A 21,234-nucleotide genomic window follows, 5' to 3' on the forward strand; every position below is an offset into this window, starting at 1 on the left:
CTCATTTGTATTGGAAATTTCCACAATTTTATTAGAAGGGTCAGATGAGATGCTTGCTATATTGTGACAGTACCTAAGAAATTGATAACCCAGAATATAATAGGCATCCAGTATATTTTCAGTGAATGGAAAAATTCCCATGCCCTTTATTCAGTATTAGGTTTATGGCCCTGAAATTTATGCATACACTACTTCAGTTGTCACACCCCCCTTACCTGTGCATTTATTTCTTAGAAAAACTGAAGAATTTTATTCTCATCCACAATTAAAAGTCTTCATATAAAAGAGATTTACAGTTTGGGAAAAGAATTATGTATTTATTGCATCGTATTAACAATATATTTACTAAAATGTTTAGGATAAAATATCTAATTTTTGATCGAAAACATCTGTAAAATTTAAGCTAGGTCTCTTAAGAAAGTATCTTGAATTTCAAAGAGAAAACTGGCAAATTCTATTTTCCCTACCTCTCCCACATTTCTTACACACCGTCATCCCCATTACATCCCTGTGACCACAACTATTACACAACAAGACTTCCATTGTTCATAAATTTCCATTAAACAAATTGTCTGGTTATTCTGGCCTTTGGGAAAAGCTAGGAAACATAGTTAAATTCATAACTGAAGAGTTATTTTATGTTTAGCTAACCATTGATGAACCACTCTCTCTGCTCATAAGGCGGGAACGGATCACAGAGCTTCCATGGCGAGATAGCTGGTCACGGAACTCTGAGGCCATGAAATAATAGAGAATTGGATCCAAAAGACAGCAGAGACTGGCAAGGCACAGACAAAAAGGGTGGAAATAAAGTGTGCTTTGGACAATGGGACAACTACTAATGATGGTTTCCTTCACCATAGTGTAAAAAATAAAGTTAATATGGTAAGGAGTGAAGCAGATGAAAAAGACTGCAGCACACATAAAAACCATCCGCAGTGCTTTCTGCCGCTCACTGATTCCTTGGACAGCCACTGGTGGCTGTCTCAGGGATATAATAGTTTTCCAAGTACACCATGCGATGATAACCACTGGGACAACAAATCCTGCCAGCTCAGCAACTGTAATCATTCCAACCAAAGCCACTGCATTCATTTTCTTATAACCAAGATCAGCAAAACAGGACTCAGTTTTGTTGCCTAAGTAGGTGCTTCTCAGAAGGGGAAATGGCAAGCAGGCAGTTCCCACGATGATCCAGATGGCAGCACTGATGCCCACATCATACCTACGTTTCCAGTTTCTGGCCCTAAAGGGCTTGAGGAGAAAGAAACATCTCTGAAGGCTGATGCACGTCAGGAAACAAATGCTTGCATACATGTTGAGATATTTCAGGTAGAAGCACAGTAGGCAAAGGGCCTTCTGGAAGGGCCAGTGGTGGCTGATGTAATAGTAAATCCGGAGGGGTAAGGACAGTACATGAGCAAGATCAGCCACGGAGAGGTTGATCATGAAAATGATGGCTTTATTTTTTTTGCTGATGAAGCGGCACAGAACCCACAAAGCTGCACTGTTGGCCAGAAGACCAGGGATGAATATGAGGATGTAGGTGCCTGCATAGAGGGAGTTCTGAAATGTCACATTAGTAGCACTGCAGTCATTGCTGGTACTGTTGCTATCCATCTTGAATATTTCAGTATACTCATCAAGGTAAGCAGTGGAGTTATAATTCCTGCTTGATCAAAGAAAAAAAGAGTGTAATGACTAAACAGTTCTGTAGCCAAATCCAGATTCCTTTTTATACTTGAAGCGGCAGATTATTAGATTTAAAAAAGACCTGTGTTCAGATGAATTGGCAGATGCTTAAAGAATATCTACTGATCAAAGGTCACCTAATGAATCAGGAAACCATGGGGCTGTCTTCAAACTGCCCTCCCAAATTGTCTAAGTTGTGTCATATAGGCAAGGATGTCCTGAAATACTTAGTTTCTTTTTCTTACCACAACAAAAAGGGTATGGCACTTCAGTCTGTTCCTTTTGCACCCAAATTTTTCCTGCCCCAAACCCTGTTCATGAACACTTGCAATGATAGAAATCCAACCTTACCTTTTACATCCCCTTTCTTCTCTTTTGGGTTCTGACTTCCTACCTTGGTACTACAGCACTTGAAAAATGACCCTGCATCTTTAGCCTACATTGCTAGTATGCTAGTTGAGTTTCAGGACTTGGGACCCCTATCTTCTTAACATTTTATCACAATAGCATAAGTGGTTCTCGTGCACATTGTCATTCTCTCTTGGCTTAGGTCTTTTTCCAATTTACATGAAAAGGATCATTAATACACAAATTCAGAATTTGAACTAGGAATTCCCTTTAGTGATCTGAAAAGGAAGAGACTAATTTTCTTGCTAAGAATTCTGTACTGGAATGACATCATGGACATAGTAGATTATCCAATGGACACAGTAAACATTGATTAGGGAAACAGTAAAATAGGCCACAAAATCATTTTTGGAAACAATTTAAAGCTTAATACATTTTTTTCATTAAAATAGTCATCATAAGAAGAAAAAAATGTGAATGTCCTTAATCTTATGTTTTAGTGCATTTTTTATTATGTAATAAATATAGGACATGGGGAATATAAAGTAATCTTTAGGGATTCTCAAGTCCTGGTCATAGATTTACGCAGGTTGCCTGCAAGTAAAAGAGAGCAACAACTTTATTATTTTAGTTTAACACTCTTGTAGACTTTTAGACTGGAAAGAACATTTAAAAGATCATTTAATCCAGCCTTCATATAATACATAGAAGTAAGGCCAAAAGGGAGCTTATTAAGGCCACAAAGCTACAAAACAGAAGATCTGGGACTTCAAATGGGAGTACAAGATACCTAATCCTTATAAACACCCTTCTCTTCATTTGTTTTCCTCCCCAAAACATATTTTTACAAACTTAGCTTCTGTTTATATTGCAAGCATGTTTACTGAATTTAGGGCTAGAAGTGGTATACAGTAGTGAAGTTGTTTCTTAGGTTAAATAACATTTTTGTTGTCTTAATTGTTTCTCTTCTGTTTTATTTTGTTTTAAGTACATTTACAAAACAAAGGAGTGTTTTGCTTTTAGATTCTCCTCATAAGTAACAGAATGACTTCCTGTATCACGTTTTAAGTCCTATTCCAGGAAATAGAAATGTGGATTAAAAGCAGAACCCCAGGGGCGCCTGGGTGGCTCAGTGGATTAAGCCGCTGCCTTCGGCTCAGGTCATGATCTCAGTGTCCTGGGATCGAGCCCCGCATCGGGCTCTCTGCTCAGCGGGGAGCCTGCTTCCCCCTCTGTCTCTGCCTGCCTCTCTGCCTACTTGTGATCTCTCTCACTCTGTCAAATAAAAAAAATTAAAAGCAGAACCCCAAATGATTAGTTCACATATAAAAATGTCAACATTGTGAACTACCATTATTCTAAAGGGTACTTTCACTTTGTCTCCCCTAATATTTCATCCTTGCTACTTGACTTGTGATATATCCTAAAAAGTCATGCAGTCATCTTGCTTATGTATGTATAACTTTGAATAGAAGGTGAAGGGTTGTTCACAAGTGAAAATAATAAATAATTATCATGGTGTGACTATCAGCAATGTACCCCAGAATCTGCAATGAAAGTTTTCACTTTCTAACTTGCATTATCTAATTTCATTTTATAGCCATCATCAGAAGCAGGTACTACTATTATTACTTTTATATTGCAGATGAGGTAACTGAGGTTCAGAGAGAGGCAGTTAATTTTCTGGGGTAACAAACCTAGAAAATAGTAAAAATGAGATATATTATTATCCCTTATTTTCTCCAAAGTCTATGAGATTTCCACTACACCACTTTCTTCTCTCCGCTTAGGAGGGACTACTTAATAGAATGAGGCTCATGTCATCTGGGGGCACATTATAAAAGAACATTTCTAATCCCATAGTAGGAGCTTATAATCTTATAACACTAGAATTACTCTAGTTAGGTTATTATAACTAAATACCTGTCCCCACGAATATCACCCATCGCTCTTCAACACCCACTTCATTATTGACATTATTGACATTTTTCTACTATTATCTATTATCCATGCAAAAACTGTGAGAAACCAAGGAAAGATTCATCAAGTGCACTACAATTCCAAGACCTGAGAACATCTCACACCCACCCAAATAACACTTCCACTTTTGTACTGTACAGACATGAGTATTTGTTCCTGCTTCACTGGTGTAGAAAGTTTCACTTACTAAAGAGAGATGTTCCATCCACACCCATGTGTTAAATAACAGAAACCAATTAAGCCAAAACAGCAAGCTAGAAATCAAGTTCAGACCTTTTGAGTGGGTGGGGGAGTGGGGAGGTTATGTCTCTGCAATTCACAGTTTATTGCGAGCTTAGAGATTTGCATGGTCCACTTTCCAAAATCTCTTCTCCAGACTGAAAGGAAGATAGGAAGGTTTTGCCAAATCTGGTGCCAAATTTTGTGACAATTAAATGTAAAATTCCCATTGTAGGGTGAAGCTCGGGGAATTTGGTTTGGGTAGGGAAGAAATATAAACCTCATGGAGCCCTGGGTGTTATACACAAACAATCATGGGACACTACATCAAAAACTAATGATGTACTTACTGTATGGTGATTAACATAACATAATAAAAAAAGAAATATAAGCTCTCTCAGGAAATATTTAGCTTGCTGTGGAAAATCTGTGACATTTCTGAAATTTAAGAAAGGAGAACAACCTAAGAAGCCACTAATAGAAAAATACTGAATAGAAGGGCTAAGGTTGGAGTACCTTCCTTCTCTTTCTTTGCTTCTGCCACTGTTTCTCTCTCTGTTGTTGACTATTTCTAGTTGGCTTGTGCCACTTATGTTGCCAATTTTTCTCCCCTTCAACCTAGATACATCTTTGGTTCCTGTCTCAAAAAATGTGTAAGATTGGTGACTCACTCCTGAGTCTGATCTCCCTTCTCAGTAAGTGTCATGACTCTCCTCCCAGACACTCAAGCTGAAAAGTGGGGATTTAGCTAACCCCTATCACTACATTTCTTCCATATTTCTGACTGGAAATATTCTTCCTTTGAAATATCTCTCCAATCCAAATATATTTCTACTGCTGTCATCCTAACATAGGCCACCGTCACCTTTCTTCTTGACTACTGAAACAGATTGATTTACCATACTCCCCACACTCCAGTCATAACCTCTGCAGTCCATTCCCCATACTGTGTCTAGCACTAACATTAATTTTCACTACCATTTATTGAGGGCTACCATTTATTTACAGGCTAAGCACGCTTCATGTATTATCTCATTAATCCTTATAGCGGTGCTATGATTATCTCCATATCACTGGTGAGGAAACTGAGACAAAAAAATTAAATAAGTTGCAGCAAAGTCACAAAACTTGCTTTGTGTAGAGGTAGTATGTTGGAATTGGAGTCTATGCTTGTTTCCATACTTTCTTACTTTTGTTGTGGCACTTATTAACTCTTTCTAACACTTTCTATACTGTAGCCCAAATAAACTTTCTTTGAAAAGTTTATCATTCTCCTCCCTAAAATCCTTTGCTGGCCCTCTATTATATGAAGGCCAAACTTTTCACCATGTCTCCTGTGTCCTTCAACATCACTTCATTCCATTCCATTTTCTTCCTCATTCTCTATGTTTCAACTACACTGAGATGTTTTCAGTTTCTAGACCAAGCTAATATTTTTTCCTGGTGAAGGTCTCTGCACATTTTTTCTCTGTCTGGAGTTATCTTCCCCCAGGTCTTCACATGTCTGGTTCCTTTTAATCTCAGTTTGCAGGTCAGAAAGACTTTCACTACCAGTGCTATCTAGGTAAACCTGCACATCATTATATATTCTCATGCTCTGTCCCTTCCTTCATAGCATCAACATTTATAATTTAAATGTGTGTTTACTTGTCTGTTGGATTTTTCACCCATTGTGCCATTAGATTCATTCGTGTCAAAACAAGATATGTTATGTTAATCACCATATAGCTAGGACAGCCGGCTACTTAAGAATCACTCATGGAGAATTTGCGTGATGGATTGGCAGTAGTTTAAAGTCCCTGTTTGGAAGCATTAAACAAAAATGCAAACTTGGATGTGTTACCTAATACATTGCTTCTGCTTTCTATTTCCCTATGATGTTGTCTCCTTATTTGCGTTATTATCATCAGTATTCCTTACACCTACACTTTTCAACTTAGAGAATTCATACCTGTAGAGCTTGAGAAAAATGCAAAATAATTAATTTAGAAATAACAAGCGGTCAGATATATCCTATGGGTAGAAACTAGCACCATTCAAAGTCTCAGAGTATCATTAAGACTATTATCTGGACTTCATGAAGAAGTTAGTCCTTATTGTCTACTTCTAAGAGCACTCAACCCTTTATTTTTCTTCGCTGCCATTCTGCAGAGGGTAAAACTGCTTCATCTCATCAGCAAATAACTTCTTACTTGCCCATGCATAGGAACTGAAAGGAGAGTGAAAATGTTCCATCTCTAGTCACCAAAGCTCTCCATACATTAAAAGTAAGCATAAAGGAAAAGATAACTCTATTTAGGTTTTTATTTCCCCTGGCTTTTTGAGGACTCTGGCTGCCTTAATCAACATATATTTAATACATGCAATCTTATAAACTCTGTGCTAGGGTAGGCCCTGTAGCAAATACAGAACTATCTGCCATAATCTCTGTCCCTGAGAAGCTTCTGGTCTGGTGGGGGAAATACTTTTAAAATCTCCAACATCATAATCAGTACATGACAAGAACCATGGTTAATGGCATAAGTGATAAGAAATCCTCATATTATCATAGCATCATCCCTCTAAGGTAAGTGAGACAATACCAGTAACTACCCCACCATAGTGTTTAATTGACAAAGAGATGCATTCATGAACAATTAAATACCTTGTTCAAGGTCACCTAGGAATAACATGATTGAAATAAGACCAGGAGTCGGAATTGTGGGCCTCTTAATGCTCTTTTTGCAATGTCAGTCTGCTTCTATTAAATTCTGAAATATAGAGCACCTCAATCCAGAAGAAATGGCACTTGTTCCAAGTCATCTGCATTTTCTTATTGGTCCCTGTAGGGACAGGGTTGGAAAGAAAAAATAGAAATGGTGCCTGAGGAAGAGATAAAGTTAACTTACTTTGCCTGAAGTATACACTATTGAATTTAAATCCTAAAAAACCTTTTTTTTTTAAAGATTTTATTTATTTGACAAACAGAGATCTCAAGTAGGCAGACAGGCAGGCGGAGGGAGAGAGGAGGAAGCAGGCTCCCTGCTGAGCAGAGACCCCCGATGTGGGGCTTGATCCCAGGACCCTGGGATCATGACCTGAGCCGAAGGCAGAGGCTTTAAGTTACTGAGCCACCCAGGCACCCCCCTAATAACCCTTTAAAGTTTTGGTCAAGTTTCATCTTTTCAAGGAAACCTGCACTGAGTATCACCAATGCCATTCATCTGGGATTCAGTGGATTATGATTTCATACAGCAAATTAAAAGTATGCTACATGCATCTAGTATGTTGATTGCTAAGAATGTTGGAGTGAGGTGGGAAATTTCATAGAAGGATAATGCATGATTGTTGTCCTCAAAATGTTTATAGTTTTTTTTTTAATGTTTATAGTTTTTTAAGAGAGATAGACATAAGAAAAATTACCCATAACAAATTTTTCAAACCTGCTATGAAAGAGATAATGAAGTTTCTATGGGAGTAGAAATTAATACTGCACAAAAGAGGAGGATTGGAAGTTCAACTTAAAGGTAAATCCATTTTCAACAAGCAGTTTGGGTGGGCAGGATACAAGAGAAGAAATAGTAGAAGAATGACAGCAATGAATAGACAGCATTCAAATATCCTGAGGTTAACAAATGATCTACAGAAAGCAACAGCAGGTGTTCTAGTATAGGTGGAAAACAGAGTGAGATGCTGGGGAAGATGGAATGAGAAGTAAGAATGGGAGAAGGTAGCAAAAGGAAAAAGAAACTTAAAACGTAGATGCAGCCCAGTCATGGAGGGTTTTAGGGGGAATCACTGAAGGATTCCAGGAAGATATGTCATATTACCATGCTGATGTTTTAAAACAATCACCCTGGCAGAAGTGTAGAAGATGAATTGGGTAGTGTAGAAGATGGGACACAAGAGACAGGAAGTCTATATCAGCTGGAAGTTTGTAGAGTGACTGACAGTTTCGTTTGCCTAAGACTGGGGGTTTCCTGAGATATAGAATTTTTAGTGCTAAAACTATGAAAATCCAAGGAAATAGCACAGTTGGTTACCCTACTGGTGCAACAGTTGAGGTAACAACAAAAACAACAAACTTGGCAAGGCAGGAATAATAGAATTTCAAGTAAAAATCATGTTTGCAAATAGCCAGTTTGGAACACCATTTGACTGAGGAGTCAAAGATACATTCAGTTATAGAATGTGTGAAAATTTATAAAAAGATAATCAGTTTTGCACTTTTTCAAAGCTCCTTCAGATTACCCTTAATACAGGATTTTTCAAATTTGCACTCTTTGCCAAACCTCATCAATTCTTTTTTTTAATTTCTTTTCGGTATAACAGTATTCATTTTTTTTGCACCACACCCAGTGCTCCATGCAATCCGTGCCCTCTCTAATACCCCCCACCTGATTCCCCCAACCTCCCACCCCCCGCCCCTTCAAAACCCTCAGATTATTTTTCAGAGTCCATAGTCTCTCATGGTTCACCTCCCCTTCCAATTTCCCTCAACTCCCTTCTCCTCTCCATCTCCCCTTGTCCTCCATGTTATTTGTTATGCTCCACAGATAAGTGAAACCATTTGATAATTGACTCTCACTGCTTGACTTATTTCACTCAGCATAATCTTCCAGTCCCGTCCGTGTTGCTACAAAAGTTGGGTATTCATCCTTTCTGATGGAGGCCTAATACTCCATAGTGTATATGGACCAGATCTTCCTTATCCATTCGTCTGTTGAAGGGCATCTTGGTTCTTTCCACAGTTTGGCAACCATGACCATTGCTGCTATAAACATAGGGGCCTAGATGGCCCTTCTTTTCACTACATCTGTATCTTTGGGGTAAATACCCAGTAGTGCAATTGCAGGGTCAAAGTAGAGCTTCCCTAAACCTCATCAATTCTTGACTCTCTAACATTATAATTAAGTTTCACCATACTAGCTTGCATCATACACTCCTAGAGACTTTGAGTATGTAAATCCCTCCAATTCTGATGGTCCAACCCAGCACCCACCCTTATCCTACTTCCTCCCTTACTCAGCCTATAGTAAATGGTTAAACCAACTACTCTCACACATGAAACCTCAACTTCCTTGTTCATCATTCTGCTGTACCAGAATAGCAATGCCTTAATCCCAGATCAAATCCACAATTCATTTTCTTTCTTACAATCCAAACTGCTGAATTATCCTATTAAAAATACTAGGCCTTATTTGGAATGACAACACTAGAAATTTATGATCTCCAGACTATGTTTTTTTTTTTTCTCCATTATGTTTTTCCATTTTCATGGTGGCCATTCAGCACCTTTATAACTCACTGAAACTTTTTCTTTCCTACTCTGTCATCCCCCACCTTTCTTGGCAGAGAGTGTTTTTTAAGTTTTTATTTAAATTCTAGTTATTTAACATAAAATATAATATTAGTTTCAGGTGTAAAATATAGTAATTCAGCACTTCCATATAACACACAGTGCTCATCACACAAAGTGCACTCCTTAATCCCCATTGTCTACTTTATTCATCTCCCCACCCACCTCCATTCTAGTAACGATCACTTTGTCTTCTATAGTTAAGAGTCTGTTTCTTGATTTGTCTCTCTTTTGTTGCCTTTGTTCATTTGTTTTCTTTCTTAAATTCAACATATGAGTGAAATCATACTATATTTCTTTCTCTAATTTATTTTGTTTAGTATTATACTCTCTAGCTCCATCCATGTCATTGTAAATGGCAAGATTTCATTCTTTTTTATAGCTGACTAATATCCCATAGTGTGTATTGTGTGTGTGTGTGTGTGTGTATCACATCTTTATCCATCCATGAGTTGATGGATGTTTGCACTGTTTCTATAATTTGGCAATGGTAGATAATGCTGCTGTAAATATCTGGATGCATGTATCCTTTTGAATTAGTATTTTTGTATTCTTTGGGTAAATTCCCAGTAATGCAATCGCTGGGTCATATGGTAGTTCAATTTATAACTTTTTGAGAAACCTCCATACTGTTTTCCAGAGTGGCTGCCCCAGTTTGCATTCCCAACAACTAACTCTTCAGCAGAAAGTCTTAACTTCTCAAATCACAGAAAAAAATTAGGTTATTGGGTGAGAAGCAACTTAATTTTATCTACTGTCTACCCCCAACACAAATAATCTTAAGTATAGCTACATCTTTCTTACTTCTCAACATAACTACCTTTCCTGTTGCTCAAGATGAATTCCCATATCTTTTATTAATTGTTCCCTTTTCTCTAGGGATCCTCTTTTATTAATTGTTCCCTTTTCTCTAGATAATCATGCTCTTCTCCTTTCTCAGTTGGATCTTTTTCATTAAGTCTCACCAAACTCCAAAATAATTCTTCTCTTGTGCATTCATCTTATTCTATGTCTTTGCACTTTCTTCTGTTGTTTCTTCTTATTTTTTTATTAATTTTCAATTTTATTTCCAATATAGTTAACATACAGTTTTATATTAGCTTCTGGTGTATAATATAGTGAATCAACAATTCTATACATTACGCAAAATACTTGTTTACACTGAATGTTTCCTTTTCTTCACTCTCTATTCTTTATGCACTTCAAGGTGGTTTATATACCCTTACAACCTCACTGAAACTGTTAGCAAAAGTGACAAGTGGCCATCATGTTGCTAAATCATGCAGGGCTTCTTAGCTGCCCTGGACACAGTCTGACCACTTCCATCTTTTTGCAAAGTTCTCTTCCTTTGGCTTTCAAACAAGAATTTCTTAATTCACCTCTTAGCTATTTGTCCATTTATACTGAGTTTCTCTCATGGTTTCTTTTATTTTTTTCACATCCTTTAAATATTTGTTTTCCCTGGGTCTGCATCTTCTCTTCTTATTCATCATCTTCATGCTGAGTAACATCACCTACCTTAATGGCTTATTCCCTGACATTTTACTTATCTGCCACTATCTATCAGACTTCATAGAATAATCTTAGACTCCTACTCTCTCATTTAATTAACCATGTTTTCTCTCCCTCCCTCACCGTCACACTCTCTCTTCCCTCTCTGAGTTATTGAAACACTCACTAACTGATCCGTTTCCCTTGAAGACTGCCCTGTTAAAATCTATTATCTACTCTGCTGTCAAAATAATGTATTAAAAATGCAAGTTGGGGCTACCATGTCACGATAGGAATTCCTTTAACAATATACTCACTGCATTATATCAAATGTTTCTGTTTATATCCATGTTTCTGACTAAAATGTGAGCACTTTGAAGGCAAAAAACACATCTCACTCATTTTTAAATCACTAGAATCTAACAGAATGACTGGCACATAGTCATTAAGTAAATATCTTTAACTGAAAAAATACTCTGCTTTATGACAACTCATATTGTTTAACTATATATGGATCTCTCTACATTGGATTGTGAGGTCAGAGGTCATACTCTAAATTTCTTTATTTCTTTCTCTCTAACTCTAGAACAAGGCTAAACATACAACACTCTTAAAAGAATTAATTTTAACTGGCACATGTAGGAATTAATTGCAAGGACTTAATTTCATTGTTGTACACTCAACTCAGCTAACCAAAACCATACTGACAATAATGTCCAGGAAAAATTATAACCTGCGAAAATACCACATCCTCAGCATATATTTTAGCCCTTTGCTCTGCAGATGTGAGCCACCTAGGTAGAGATAAGAGCAGAATGTTATGTGCCTCTAACACCACCCTTATAGAAGTAAATGCCTCTTGGTCATTCCAGTCCAGGTTACCTATTGCTTACACCAAGGGCCAGGGCCATGGTAGGAGATGCCTCTTCTTTTACAAGAGGGACCTGATGACAGAAGCCAACCCCAAAAGGGAAGATTCTTCCTAGACCCTGTCTCAGAAGCCAATATTTTACTCTTTCTCAGGGTTCTCTCTCAACTTTCATCTTTTCCTTGCCCTGGGAAACCCTATTATGACATCTCCTCCTTTGTACACATATAGTACTTTTATATGGACTTATAGCCTCCATATAAAATGTAGTCTCTCTGACAGAGGACTTAGACTTTTATATTCCTCACTTTGCTTAGCAGAAGGTTAGGCATGTGATGTCGTAAGTGTTCAGTTCGTTTACATTAATTTGCAAAGTCAAGAATATGGAGAATAAGCACATATTGGTTGGGCTTTAGGTAGCTTTACTTCTAATATCTTTACCATGAGCTACTCTCACAATCAACAGTCATAGTTTCCTCTGCTACTGAATATATGGTCAAGGCAAGGATAATAAGGCTGGAGTCTAATAAATCTGGATGCCTAAGAATTCCAAAGCATGCCAACCCTAGATTTTTATTTAAAATCCATCAGGAACCCCAAAATCTTAAGTAGGAATATGGTCATTAATCTTTAACTTTATGGAAATAACTAAATTTTTTCACAGAAAATAAAAGTATGCCATGTATTTAAATCTAACTCAGTGGAGCTGAGTCCAAAAACTTGGGAGGTACCAATATCATCTAACCGAAGGTAGCTTTGCTTCCTAATGCCTAAATGCTGTGATTTTACAAAGGTACAACCAATGTGAAATTATATTATCATGTCATTGCAATTTGTACCAGACTTCTAAGTTTCAGTGAAGTGTTAAGTCCAAGAAGTTTCCACATGCATCCTGTTAGTCCAAGTGTTATTCATATATCACTTTTAATCCTTGTAAGAGCTCTGAGGAAATTACTATTATACTATTTTTACAGATCAGAAAATGGAGGCTCAGCAGGATTAACTTTCTTTCTCAAAGTCAGCTATTATGATTTCCATTGTAATAAGGTGTTTATGAGCAGAGAACGCTAAAACTCTTCTGATAGAAACAACTTTTTGCACAAATAAGAATTTATTTTAAAGTGGCATTTCTATGGATAAGAGTGTTCATCAAAGATGAAGCTATTCTCAGTTCTAGTTCTAGCCATTTTATATCTTTGCATATATGGCAAATGACTGCCCACCAAGTGTCAGGGTAGTATTGCATCAAAACCAAGGATTTTGGGGGAGTTTTGCCTATGAACCCAAACCATAACAGATCTGTGAACAGAGTACTGGGACAATTTCTTTATAACAGTAGCAAGCTCAATATTTGCTGTAGGTTGGGGAAGACTTAAAAGCAGTAGGATATATTGAAAAGAGTACTGGATTTGGAGCTAAGACATTTAGATTCTAGTTAACTATTAGATTGTTCTTTGTGTTGTTCTGCTAAACCTCTTCCCTTGTGTGGTTTTCATTTGCCTCATTATTAAAATAAGACAGTTTGAACTAGATGATTTTTTTTTTGACAGAGAGAAATCACAAGTAGACGGAGAGGCAGGCAGAGAGAGAGGGAAGCAGGCTCCCTGCCGAGCAGAGAGCCCGATGCGGGACTCGATCCCAGGACCCTGAGATCATGACCTGAGCCGAAGGCAGTGGCTTAACTCACTGAGCCACGCAGGCGCCTGAACTAGATGATTTTTAACTCCTTTCCAGCCCTAACTTGCTATGATTTTATGGGCATGGCCCCTTTCAAACACTGCCTCTAAATAATACTACCAGCACTGACCCGGTCATCATTAATGCAGCAACCACCATTTCAACCCATCTACTGATTTATACTTTACAAACAATTACTACACATATAATTACTGTTAATCTTTAGTAAAGGTATGTATTATGAATAATCAGGCCATAGAATATCATCCCTGTCTCACAGATCAGAAAACTGAGGCTAAAAGTGTGACCTTATTTACCCAAAGACATAAGGTTAGCAAGTGGCAGAGTGAGGAGAGTGAAACCTAAGCTACTGGCATCAAGGTGATTGCTCTTTTCCTATACAACTCAACAAATCTTCACTCTCTCGGTCCTCCCATTCTTTTCACCCCTCAGCATTAAGTCATTAATAACATGAAGTGAACATGTTTACCAAATTTGCTTCTCTTATTTTCTTTGATAATAGGGCAGTATGTGGGGTTGTCATCTTTGGAGGAGAGGGGAAAATCAATATGGAAAGTTTTCTGAGGGGTGCCCTCCCACTCTCCACGGGACAGCTTTTACAAGCCATTTGGAAACCTAACTTGATTTGTTTTACTTGAACTTTTTTTTCTTTAAGCCATGAAATTCTCACATGTATTACCTAAACCAATCTCACCATGAACATGGTGTCCTTCATTCAATCACTCACAATCACAGCCAAAAAAGAACAACTGGAATTTGGAACTCTGTTATTTCCTGAATTGATTAGAATAAACTCTAAATCACTTACTTGATATTAGAAATGCTAAGATTTGGATATACTCTGTAAGTCTAGACATTTTTTCTATAAATTAGAGGAAGTGAAAATTATTTTTCTCCCAAAAATGAGTTAAAGAAATTAGACTGTTCACAAACAAAATCTTAAATGCTTGAATTTAATTTCCCTGCATGCATCTTTATTAGAGTTTTAATCATTTAGGAAAGAGGCCTAATTAGATACCATTTTTGCAGTTGGGGCAGTATTTTGGAGGTGGAAAGAATCAGGTTCTTTAGGCAGTACTGGGGTCATATCTTAACTCATTTATCAGCTGACTAGCCTGAAGCAACTTTTTCATATCTCTGGGCTTCAGTTTCCTCATTTATAAAAGTAAGATCATAGTCTTTGCAACATAGATTGCTGTAAAGATTAAATGGAAAATGTACAAAAAATGACCTATTTTCATGTCTGGTATACAGTGACATTAAATAAATGTTAGCTCATTTCCCCTTTACTTGTACAGAAAGTAATCTCCATAGGTTTTTGGTTGGATCCTGTACTTCTCTGGGTTTAGAAAATCCCCCAAAATGTATAGTTGTGAGAGATGGCTAAAATAATTCTTAAAGTGGAAGCCTGGAAAGGATGTGTTATTTGAAAAAAGAATATTCTTTATTATAGTAAATATATTTGGGAATCAAAATCATTGTTCCTATAATAGAAACTATTGAAAGTACAGATCTATAAAATCTTTGTAGTTGTTTCACACATAGTTCTCAGAAAATGTCAATGTAATGGGTAAGTTTTTCAGGGAATTCAGGGTCTGGTTCCTAGGGAAGCAAGTCCACAATAACCTTGTAGTGACATTTTTAGGTCTCTCAAAGGGAACTCTGGTTTTAAAAGATTGAGAAATAGTGATTGGGTGACAATGTCATTGTGGAAATCAGATTTCAGAGCTATTTCCCTTGTTTGTTGTTTGTGTTTTTCATTTTAAAAAAAGGAAATTACTTACAAAAAAAAAAAAACTTGTCTGTGATCTAAAAGTTAAGTCATCATGATAACATTATTCTGAAAAAAATATAATGGCCTCGACAAAGTTTACTGGGTTCCACTTATGATCTAGATTATATTTCCAGAAAGTCCCCTCTGGTTATATTTTCATGTTATAGCCCTATTACTTACTGCTTAATGATACATAACTCTTCTCAGGTCCTAGGAGCCCACAGTCGAGTCACTGCATTGTTACAAAGAAAAGTAAAGACTATTCTAACTGTCCCACTTATTACAGTTAAGAATATGGAGATCTACAAAAATAAAACAACTTACCAAAGGCTATACAGTGAGCCGCTAGCAAAACTTGAACTAGGACAGAAAAATTTTTGATTCTGTGCTTATTGATCCATGTACTTCATTACTCTGCCTGTGATACATACAAACCAATACTAGGTGAAAAACTTCCTTGTAAAAGGAATCTGGATGTAAGCAGACTTCTTGACCAAAAGTTTTATAATAAATCACAGACTCTCTACCAGTCATTGCCCTGACTATTGGAACTCTTAGAATGGTTTCACAACAGACAGCTCTGCTCTCTTTGCTTGAACTGTGCCTGAAGGGTAGAAACTGCCCTATTAGGATATCAGTTGACTTACCTTAAACACAACTGGCCATGAAAAGCCACCCCAAATCTCCCAGAAGTAGGCTTACTCATTTTTTAGCCTTATGCTCCACCACTGCCAGGGTTTGAGCAATCTGTACAACATGAACTCAATGACTTCCCTGGTTAAGTTTCAATAGGAACTGATTTTAACTAAAAAGGACCTATGTTCAACCTTTGTATGCAAAGACAATTACCTGAATGCATTACTTGATTCTTGGTACAATTCAGTCATTTCCCACCTCCGTATATCAACATACCACCTACTTCAGCAGTGAATAATTTTACTGTGTCACAACCAATAAGTGATAAACTCCTTAATTAATAGAAATCGCCATGACATCCTGCATCCATTTAAGCAATCAAAATAAAAATTTCCCCACTGGTAGGATCTTTGGGAGTGTGACTACTCCCCACCAAAATTACAACAAAGCTTATTGTTTTATTCAGAATCATCTTGGTACCAATAGGCACAGCACAGCCCACCTTTAAGGATTCCCCAACAGAAGTTTCCTTTTGACTCGGTCATCTTGACTCATAACCAGAGAGGTTGCTAGTACTCAGAGTAATAAGAAAAATAATCACTTGAAAGATAGATGCCTCTCTAGGGCTTTGCTAACCAGTAGGGCTAAACTTGGGTCAACAAAGCAACTTATAAAAGATCAAGAAACACCTCTGAACACACTCTTAAATCACTTGTCTTTACTTTCACATTGGTCTGAAATCAAGTGTCTTTACTTCATTGACTCTCAATTTCCCCATCTGTATTGTGCTGGATTTGAATCTCTAAGAGCTCTTTCAACTCCAAAATCTGTGTTCGGATTCCTTTTACCCTGAAAGAACTTACTATTTCTGTATATGTAAAAACTAAACTTACTAAACCAAGAAGCTTATACACAAACTTTTCCTTCATTATGAAACTAGATAAATTATATAGAGAAAAAATTCAAATACTCTTTTTCTGGCTGAATATGCCAAGTTGTCCCAATAAATCTCACAAAACTGTATTTGTTTATTATTAACATTTTTTGCTATCTTCCCGGGTTGATGGAGAAACAAAGAACCCTCATCAAAAAGTGAGCTGCATGGCATACTCTATGCTCCTTGAGTAATGGCAGTGACTAATGGCATTAACTGACTTTGTTGTACTCTAGTTAGAGTCAAGGGCAATCAGCATTGATCCTGCTATAAGAAGTCTGAAAAGAGAAACCAGGGACCATTTTAAATTTGGTCAATGGTCTCACATCTTCCTCGATCCTGGATCTTCATGCCCCCACCAGTCTTCCCACATTGAACAATCAATTCCCAGATACTGGGCTATAACTTACCCTGAAGCCTTGTTAGGATTAGCACTCTTGTTTCTTTGCAGGGAGCTGAGGGTGAAAGAGCTTAACTCCGGGTGGCACAGATCCTGCTGATAACTGACAAATTTGTTGTTGAAAGAGGAAGTTGAGTTCATTTGGTGTCTCACCACAGAAACCTTATTTGCACAAACCAAAGGTAAGTCCCTTGAGCAGATGACAGTACTGAAGTTTTATTTCATTTGTACAGAGAAATTCAAAGGAAATGGAGCCCAAGTTTGTGCAAAATCATATAATAACTGCATACTAGCCTTCTTCACTGTTCTTCACCTTATCTCCTTCCACCAAAATATCCCTGTCTATCTGGCACACTAGAATCTCTATGGAAAGATAGGATTTTGAGGCAAAATATGAAGAGAGTTTACTTTAGAACAAGAAAGTTGCAACTTCTTCAAGCCTGAGGTCACAGTGTGAGGAAACCTCAAAAATCTAAGACAGAATTAACAGCAGTAAAACCACCTTTGCTACATTCTTCCCTCACCATGAAGTCTCTTCCCTCAAACTCTAATCCCATAATTTAATGTGTATGTTAGTTATTTTTGTTGATGGTTTATCCCCTGTGTATACTACAAACTGATTGAGGGCAAAGATCATTTTTGACTCTTATCTGTATTCCCAATTAGTCTAGCACAAAGACTTTTTGTGTTTATTGAATGAATAAGTGAAGTAATGAATGAAAAACACTAAATGGGGGCGCCTGGGTGGCTCAGTGGGTTAAGCCGCTGCCTTCGGCTCAGGTCATGATCTCAGGGTCCTGGGATCGAGTCCCGCATCGGGCTCTCTCTGCTCAGCAGGAAGCCTGCTTCCTCCTCTCTCTCTCTCTGCCTCTCTGCCCACTTGTGATTTCTCTCTGTCAAATAAATAAATAAAATCTTAAAAAAAAAAAAGAAAAGACTAAATGCATGAATAAATAAATAAATAAATATTGCTGATTACAGAATCTTTCTCAGTGTACTAAGATTGTGGTCTTCATGTATAATGTTTATGGGGATTTGTAAGTATGCAAATAAAGAAAAAAATATACACCTGTGGATTATAATGTTCCAAGTCTGAAAGTAGTTATGAAAAAAACAAGACTTGCGAAGCATACAAACCTCTGTTCACATGTAAGAGAACCACATTCAGAACCCAGGGCCAAGAGTTGCAAAGAGCCTTCTGGGTAATAACCATAGCAAAGAGAAAACAAGAAAGTACAGTGGGTTAAGTCGAAAAGTAGTACTTTAATTTATAGATTAAAATAAATTTTAAAAAGTGGATGACAACATTTTTGTAGACTAGACATTTTGTCAAACTAGATCTGCAGCAAACTCCTTATAAAACCAGAACCATTCAAGAACTAGATGAAACCATGACTAACACTCAGAGATTTCTAATACAAATTTTAAGGAGCAGCCCAGGGCGCGCGGGCACCCGGTCTGTGTGTGTCTGTATTCGTTTTTCAAGAACATGATCCACATTGCTGCTTGAAAAAAAAAAAAAAAAAAAAAAAAAAAAAAAAAAAAGTTAGAAAAGATACACTTTCAGCACTAGAAACTAAGAAGCGAACTGCTTTATGAAAATACCATGACTTGTGAGGACTGTCAAAAGGAAAGGATACCTATCCTGGCTGAGGTATATCAAATGAAATATGCTTAACCTTGCAATTCCCTTCTTGATTCTGACTTCATATATTTACCCAGCTTGAATCTGTTGTTAATTTAGTTTTCTGACTTCTCCAACTAAAAGAATACACTGACAGTCCAACACACATTTCAGTCCACTTGGCAGTTCTGTTTCTCAGTATAAATTATTAAGTTGGCTTCCTCATAAAAAAAAAAAAATCCATTCTTTGTGAATTTGAGCCTACAGTGTGAGCCAGTTTTCCTGAGGTCTGATTATTTTCTGGACAAAGAAAGTTCCAGACTTGTTGAGCTTTAAAGCCAAACCCTGAGACAGTAAGAGAAAAAGATCCCTTTTCTGATAATTAGCTATTGTCACCTCCCGCCTTCATTTCACAGTAAAAAACTTAACATTGCTGAGAAAATCAGCCAGCTTACCTCATTTCTCTTTTGCATGCAAGTATCTCTCTTTTCATTGGTCCTAAAAAGGGAACAGAAAGTTGCTCAGAAGTCAGTGACCCAGTTTAGGCAAAGACAAATACAACTGAGATAAAGCTTTGCGTATTAATTAAAAGGAGTAAATCTGAGGATAAACCAAAAAAGCTGATAATTGAAATATCTCCAATTAACTTTTAGAAGAAAGTTTTTGGTTATTTAATATCAATATCAACTCAAAGTAATAAATATTCAGTCATAAGAGACTAAAAAATAGTATATATTTCATATTTTGCCACGGTTCTGAGCTCCCCTCTTCTTTGTATATATATCCCCTCAAAGTTTATGTTTAAGTGATACATAATATCTTCCCTAGGCTGGGGTAAATTTATGAGTTAGTGCTTTAAAGGCTTCGGGTATTATTTAATAATATGAGTAGATCAGGAGTGATAGCTATCCTTAAGGACATTATTCATGAAAATATACTATGTTTTTTAGGAGGACACAAGACTACTACCTGATTTTAATATTATGAAGAACTAAATATTTCCAACCAATTGGTTTGATTTAATTTGATTCTTATGGATACTAATAATTGGTCATATATGTCTTTTTTTAATATAGTCTGCTGAAAACACTGGAACTAATTTACAGTCTACTGGGAGCAAATTTGGAGATCTTTTTATGATAATTTTTATTATCATCTTTCATGGCTTTGTTTTAATTCCCTTGTTCATTTTCTCTTTATTATTTTACACCTACCATTTATTTATATTATCTTGCTGTAGTATGCATCATTTTAAATGATTTTCAATCCTTCCTGGAACAATAGGGAAACAAATAATTTTTTAAAAAGAGTGGATGTGATTTCAATTCCTTTTGTGTTACAACTAGTGAATATTAATTGATTTAGATAAGCAGTATTCAACAGTTTCCCATATCTGGAGAGGAGATAATGGGGGAGATAGCAGAGTAGGTGGATCCTAAGCTTACCTCATCCCATGGATACAACTAGATATCACTCACATTTGTGTATATAACCCAGAAAATGATACAAAAATTGGCAGGAAAAAAAAATTCTACAAAAGGTAGAGAAGGGGCCACATCAAAAAAGTTAAGAAGAGTGAAGATGTGGTTTGGGAGTGAAATCAATCATGGCAGTCCATGCTCAGTAGGAACCCGGTGACACAGAGAAGGGTGAGAAACACACTATCCCACTGGGGAGTGTGCATGGGGCAGACAAATACCCAAAATATTTAGTCTTGAAAACAATAGGGTGAGAGGGGCCAAATTTCATGAATTCTGAAGCAGGAATTAAAGTCTAGAACATTAAAAGTTATCAGGATTAACTCTGGATGGACCTGGAGGGCATTAGGAAGCTGAGTCCCAACTCTAAAGAGAGAGCACAAAAAACAGCCAGAGGAGATAGAGCCTTAAAGCAGAGTTTGAAAAACTCCAGAGGCAGACAGACAGGAGAGTTATTTACTCATCTCAGAATGGCCCAGAAAGGCAGGGATCATGGAAAACCCTTTCAGGAACAAAGTAGCTGGGAAATGACATTTCCCTCCTCTGCACTTCAGCATAAACCCACAGTCACCTGAGAGAACAAGCTCAAAGTCAACAAACTCTACCTAATTTGCTTACAGCAAGTTCCATGCCCCCATGCTTCAGCAGATCTGTCCTTGCCAGTCACTTTTGCCTCAGTCCCAGTGCTGCAGGTTCCTTCCCTCAAAAAACTGCATAAACCCCACCAACAATTTGTCTCCCAACCCATGAGTTT

General features: G+C 37.1%; 1 protein-coding gene and 1 long non-coding RNA gene across 7 annotated transcripts in view; one reads left to right on the top strand and one right to left on the bottom strand.

The window, feature by feature from the left end:
• LOC309855593 overlaps window positions 1–21,234 on the top strand; it is an 816,759-nt gene that overhangs the window by 193,021 nt on the left and 602,504 nt on the right. The gene's annotated exons all lie outside the window — the stretch shown is intronic.
• Window positions 297–19,486, bottom strand: LOC309855589 (putative P2Y purinoceptor 10; the record flags this gene model as incomplete). Of its 6 annotated transcripts, none has more annotated exons than XM_082716000.1 (3): window positions 297–1,672; window positions 17,389–17,481; window positions 19,458–19,486. In XM_082716000.1, 3 exons carry the CDS (start codon window positions 19,460–19,462, stop codon window positions 643–645), a joined length of 1,128 nt encoding a protein of 375 aa, XP_082572126.1. In that variant the 3' UTR covers window positions 297–642. The 6 variants fall into 6 exon arrangements, 4 of the variants coding, with proteins under 4 accessions (XP_082572126.1, XP_082572127.1, XP_082572125.1 ...); XM_082716001.1 differs by lacking the exon at window positions 19,458–19,486 and adding an exon at window positions 6,884–7,061 and having other exon boundaries at window positions 297–1,669; window positions 17,389–17,467; XR_014306875.1 differs by lacking the exons at window positions 297–1,672; window positions 19,458–19,486 and adding exons at window positions 3,380–3,737; window positions 6,884–7,061 and having other exon boundaries at window positions 17,389–17,475.

This window comes from Mustela nivalis, assembly GCF_964662115.1.
Source record: "Mustela nivalis genome assembly, chromosome: X".
Taxonomy (NCBI): Eukaryota; Metazoa; Chordata; class Mammalia; order Carnivora; family Mustelidae; genus Mustela; species Mustela nivalis.